The sequence below is a fragment of the Miniopterus natalensis genome, chromosome 19 (assembly GCF_054644295.1).
Source record: "Miniopterus natalensis isolate mMinNat1 chromosome 19, mMinNat1.hap1, whole genome shotgun sequence".
Classification (NCBI taxonomy): Eukaryota; Metazoa; Chordata; class Mammalia; order Chiroptera; family Miniopteridae; genus Miniopterus; species Miniopterus natalensis.
The window spans coordinates 26,622,390-26,627,938 of record NC_142099.1 but is presented as its reverse complement, the minus strand read 5'-3'; the positions used below and the strand labels follow the sequence as shown (position 1 = coordinate 26,627,938).

At 54.4% G+C, this 5,549-nt stretch overlaps 1 protein-coding gene across 1 annotated transcript; it reads right to left on the bottom strand.

The window, feature by feature from the left end:
- Window positions 1-1,806: 1,806 nt before the first annotated feature.
- RD3 (RD3 regulator of GUCY2D) lies at window positions 1,807-4,063 on the bottom strand. The gene is made up of 2 exons (XM_016215190.2): window positions 3,768-4,063; window positions 1,807-2,104 (listed from the first exon to the last, which is right to left on the bottom strand). The coding sequence occupies exons 1-2, from the start codon at window positions 4,061-4,063 to the stop codon at window positions 1,807-1,809; spliced, it is 594 nt and encodes a 197-aa protein (XP_016070676.2).
- Between the last annotated feature and the right edge of the window lie 1,486 nt (window positions 4,064-5,549).

Here is a 5,549-nt window from a genome sequence, read left to right as displayed (position 1 = left end):
GTCTTCCTTTTCTTTGGGCAGAATGGGCACATGTAGGGTGGTGGGGAAGGAGGGAAACACTAGACATTCTCTTAGCTGACCTCCTCTGAACCCCCCACCATGTTGCCCTGACACCCCATTTCCTCTTGCTGGCCCACATCCAGGGCCCCCAGAAAGCTCAGGGCTAGGAAATCCTTTTCTAGTTCTTTTCCCAAAACCTCTGCCCCTACCAACTGAGTTATCTGCTTACTAAGGGTCTCTTCTGTTTTTTCCAAAACTTATTTGTACTAGTTCTTACTGTTATGATTAAAAGACACACAGCCCTTAAGTGTAGCACTCCCACCCCACAGATGTGACACACACACACACAGTGAACACAGCTTGGACCTACATTAAAAGTTTGGCAGTTAAATGAGCTTTTTAATGTCTTAAAAATATGTAAGATGTTTAAGATGTATATTTTTATTGAAGTGATTCTCAACTTTTACCAGTTACGTGAATGAGCCAGTCAACTCCATCTTGACAGTGTTGGATGGGTCGTTTTTCACCACCCTGTGACTCTGTCTAGATTTGAGTGAAAATAATTCAAAATCAGGTAATTTCAAAAAAATTTTTCCACTGAGTTTTATGAGGGAATATATGGATTTTCCCCTGCTGACTTATCTTCGCCTAGCATTTTATTTACACTAAAATCCACTTGCATTTTCTGAGTGTGCATGGATAATTGGGGGCAGACACTTCCCCACCCATTTCCCCTGTACCCTACTCAGCCCAGTGTGTGTGGGGAGGCCACCTGGCCTCCCAGATTCACTATGGCAGTCCCCACATGTGGAGACTCCACATGCCTAACCTTTAGGGAGGCTCTTCTAAAGCATTTCAGGTACCTCAGGGTCAGTTAGGCTTTTGGGCACTACTTTCCCTGGGGAAGGCCGAAGAGAAGACAGGACCAGCTTCAGAGGGGCCCTGGAATCAGAACCTGGACTCTCCAAAGCAGCCGGTTGGAAGGCCTTGAAGCTTAGCTTCTGGATGGAGCTGCTGGGGACTGGCCACCTCCTCTGTGATGAGACCCTGGGGTGAGGTGACAGCAACCTACCTCCGCTCCAGCTACCTTTCTTGGAGAGTAGCTTAGACACCCCCCCACACACAAAGCCAAGGTAAGAGAGAAATCAGACCACAGGTAGGTGCAGGTGCAGTCCTTGCACCTGTCCCATCATAGCCCAGGACTGAAGGACTCAGGGACAGACTGTGTAGACAGGAACAATCCCCTCCCACCCCCCACCCTCCCGGGGATCTGGATGCATGTCAAGCTGGAAGAATCCTGGCCCTCTCCGAGCCTCAGTTTCCTCATTCAGGAGTCAGAAGAGTGGGCCTAGTGAGCTCTGTGGCCCCTTCCAGCTCTGCTCACCCACTAGGCTGGGACCCACCTGCAGTGGTGGGACCACCAGTCACCAGCAGAGAATTCACACCACCCAACAGGCCCCTCGTCGTTACCCAGGGAGATGGGGTGACTGGGACACACTGAGGTTGGGGTGAGGACTTGGGTCTTGGCAGAAAGGCAGGACAACTCTTCCCCTTCCAGACAGGAGCAGAAGATGGGGCTGTCTGTCTGCCAAGACCCAGGGGAGGCAGGGGCCCTGCTGCAGCTCCAAGCCCGGACCCTGAGCCCTGTGGCCAGTGGGGGGCGGGGGCATCTCACAGGAGCGTCTGGGTATGGGGTTGCCTCTGGCCTCTGGTCAGCGGCGGGTGGGGAGGTTCCAGGACCAGGGATGGCCACAGGTCTTCCATGCCCTCCCACCGGTGGCTCTGCTCGGGGCAGGGACAGGCGGGTCAGTTCTCTTTGGGTGCCCGGAACTCGGGCATGCTCCAGGCCCGGGGCGGGGGCCGCGTGTCCCGCTCCACGTCCTCGGAGATGGTCGGGATGTCACTGGCGAAGGGACAGATGCGTGCGCGGGCCTTGAAGGTGGCCAGCGCCAGGCCGCCGTGGGGCCGCAGGCTCCACTGCCGCGTGAGCCGGTGCGCAGCCGCCTCCCGCTTCATGCCGTCCAGGGCCTCCTGCAGCGCCGCGCGGAACAGCCGGGACACCTCCTGCACCTCGGGCTCCTGCTGGGCCAGCAGCTGCCGGAACCTGCGCGGCCGGGGGGGCTCGGTCACCTGGGGGGCTTCCGTGTGCACCCCGAGGTCAAGGCCCAAGTCCCCCACATCCCCACTTCTCCAGAAGTGAATAGAGAGCCTTCTTACTCCTCTGGCCCATCCCAAGTTCAAATCCCAGCTCTGCCACTTCTGGCCCCCATGAGCCTCAGCTTCCTCAGCTGTAAACGGGTCACAGCCACCTTTGGTGAGGTTTGATGAGCTGACATGAAAAATCCTGGCACCGGCCTCAGGTTCTCCATGTCGGTGAAGGGGGGCCCCCTGCTATCACCCCCTAGGATGTGAGGCTTTCTGGCTCATCCCCTCCCTCTCCCTCCATTCCGCCCACTGCCCAGAGTGGTCTCTGAAATGTGTCTGTGATGAGGTCCCTGTCCTGAGAGTTTCCTTCCATCGCTCCCATCACTGTTTGGCCATGCACACCAGGTCCCCTGTCTGTGCTTTAGCCAGGAAGAGTCACATGTGTCCCCCAGCCCAGATTCTCTGGCTCCCTGCGGTTTCTGAGCTGGTTCCTCTGCCTAAAATGTCTTTGCTGGAGCTCAACAGTGACTGATAGTCACCAAGTCCCTTTACTACACAGGTTCTTACATCCTACGGAGAATCAGGACCACTCGAACCTTTCAGCAGCGACTGAGGCAGGAAACGTGGCCAGGCCATCATTACCATATATATGTCGTCAGCCTCCCGTCACTTAGGAGCTGTGGTTTGCCAGCTTAGATCTCTCATCAGCACCCACCCCCCACCACGACTCACCCCTGCCCTGGTCCCCAGGGTGCTTCTGGAACTAGAATACATTCCGGGGGGGGGGTACTTCCATGATATAGAAAAGTGGAAAGGGTGAGATTCTCAGCCCGGAGGAAGAAGCCGGAAGGAGTTGAAAAGACGACAAAATCCAGAGGAGTGTAGACAGAACTGGAGAAGGGTTTTTAAGGGGCATTTCGAAGGAAAAGGTGTACAGTAGATACATACGTTGGTTAAAGATGGAAGAGAGAAGATTCGGGGTGACTAAAGGGGAGGAGTTAAGATGTTATACTGTGGATCTGTATCTATTAGCGTTTGAGAAATGCAGATAGAGAACATGAGTTACTTTTGAAATTGTTTTTGGGTGTTGGACAGCGCTTCTTTAACTTCAGCAGGAATCCATCTGATGCTGGACTGTGTAGGTCAGGGCTTCATTAAGGTGACATTTATATGCAGGAACATTACTGTACCCAAGCTCTTAATGTTCAGTGCCCTAGGGCTCTGCACCCTTCACTCCCTCACACACACACACACCCCTTAGGCAAGCTAGTGTTGAAATAGGATAGCTGTTATTTAGGAAAACCTCTCTAGGAGGTAAAAACCCAGGATAATGATCATCGGGACAGGGAGACCAGAAAGTTCAAAGGCCTGGGGTTCTCTCCTATCAAAACTCATGAGCCTGGATCCAGGAGCCGCCCCTGCCTCCCTCTGAGCCCCTAGGGTGGCCCAATGCTCTGGGGCCTCTTTGAGAGCCCTCCCCTTGCCTAGCTCTTTCTAACAGATGACTGGGTCATCCAGGGCCCCTGCCTCCGGTCCTGGTAACCTCAGGTCCTGCCACTGCAGCCACCCTCCCTGGAGCCTGCAGCTTAACAGCTGGGCCGCGTGCCAGGGCCAGGGGTTACCTGAGGATGGTGGGCCCACAGTAGGATGGGTGGATCTTGGCGCAGACGTCCTCTAGCTGCAACCGCTCACTGGGGCTGAGGTCGTAGGTGGCCCGGGGTGTGCTGGCCAGCCAGCTGTAGTCCACCCCGGTGCAGATCTTCCTGACCGTATTGCTGCGCTCCCGCTGCTGCCTCTCGGCCTCTCGCATCTGCCTCGCCAGCTCCATCATGAGTGTCTCCAGCACCATCTCAGCCGGGCTCCGGGACGACAGCTGTGGCTGGGCCTCGTTCCACCGGAGCCACGGGATGAGGGACATGGCCCCCCCTTGGGCCCCTCTATCCGTTAGGGTGGGGAGCACAAAAAGGAGGGAGGAGAGCTGGAACCTGAGTCAGAAGACCTGTTCCGTCCTCACAGCTGGGTGTCCTGGAGTAAGTCACTTAACCTCTCTGAGCAGTCGTTTCTAATTCTGTAAGACGAGATAGGGCTGTTGTGAGAAACAGCTGTGAATAAACTTGGGCTTCTCTAAGCACCACATAAAAGTGAGATACACTCACAGTTATAACAGTCCCTGAACCATCCAGATGACTGAGCCCAGAGAAAGCACCCCCTGATCCCTGCTAACTCCCAACAAAGAAGGAAACTTACTGCGTATGGCAAAGCACAATCCTATCCCTGTGACTGAAGGGCAAAAATACACATACAGCACCGATACCCACACCCTGTGTCAACCTAACAGGAAAATACCCTAAGTTTCTAAACATCCCAGCCTATTGCTGAAGGAAGCTTGAAATTAATTGTATGGGGTTGGCATCATCCTGCAAGAGACACAGCTTACCCTCCATTCATTTATTCATTTATTCACCACTCACTCATTCAGAAGCATTAGTCAGGCGCTGTGTACACATCTGTGCAGGGACACAAGCGGGAAAGCCTGTCAGGGGCCCTGCTCTCCGGTGACGCAGGACGTGGTGAGAGAACCATAGCATCAGTGGGAAGAAGTAAACGTGGCTGGGGAAGCATAGAGTCAGTGTGGATGGAGAAGGGGGGAGTGACCCTAGATGACAAAAGGGACCACAGAGGGCTTTGTGGATGAGAGCAGGGTGAAGGGTGAGTGCAGGCTTCAGACACATGAACTGCTGATGGAGAAGGTGTCCCAGGTGGAAGACCCTGACCTGGTCTGCAAGGAGCATCAGGTGTGAGAGCAGGGACCTAACTCATCAGCAAAGCCCCACAGAGTCCTGCTCAAGGCAGGTTTGCCGTATAACTGATTGACTGACTGATTGACTAGATGAATGAATGGGTGGATGGGTGGATGAGTGGGTGGGTGGGTGGATGGATGGGTGGATGGGTAAATGGGTGGATGGATGGGTGAATGAGTGGCCATTTCAGGCATGCCCTGCTGCCTGTCAGGGTTTGTACCCCTGACAGCAGTGGAAGTAAGTGCCATTCTTGGACTAAATCTGAGTGGGTCTTGGGGTGCCCCACCTCCCCTTTCTGTGCCTTTTCCCCTCCAGGGAGCTCCTCTTCCATGAATCCTCTCCTGATGAGGAGTAAAGAGGTTCCAGGAACTCAGTCTCAACGTGGCTGTGAGGCGCGTGTCACCTGCTGAGGACACACACACTTCCAGGCGGCCCTCCCAGCACCCTGCTCCTGCAATGCTTTGCCCAGGGAAATGAACTGTTGATGCTGGAGAATCAGACACAAGTGGGAGCATTATTATGGGGTAGAAGTTGCCTCCTAGAGTGGCACAAATCCAATTTTCTACTTACACGGAGACTTGAACAGCCAATTGCCTTAGCTAA

What these genes read in the sequence shown, in the direction of transcription:
- RD3 (XM_016215190.2), bottom strand. Translation starts at nt 4,063, where the DNA reads ATGTCCCTCATCCCGTGGCTCCGGTGGAACGAGGCCCAGCCACAGCTG. An exon ending in TGTGGGCCCACCATCCTCAG is followed by an intron (nt 2,105 to 3,767) that starts GTAACCCCTGGC and finishes CCGGCCGCGCAG; the next exon opens with GTTCCGGCAGCTGCTGGCCC.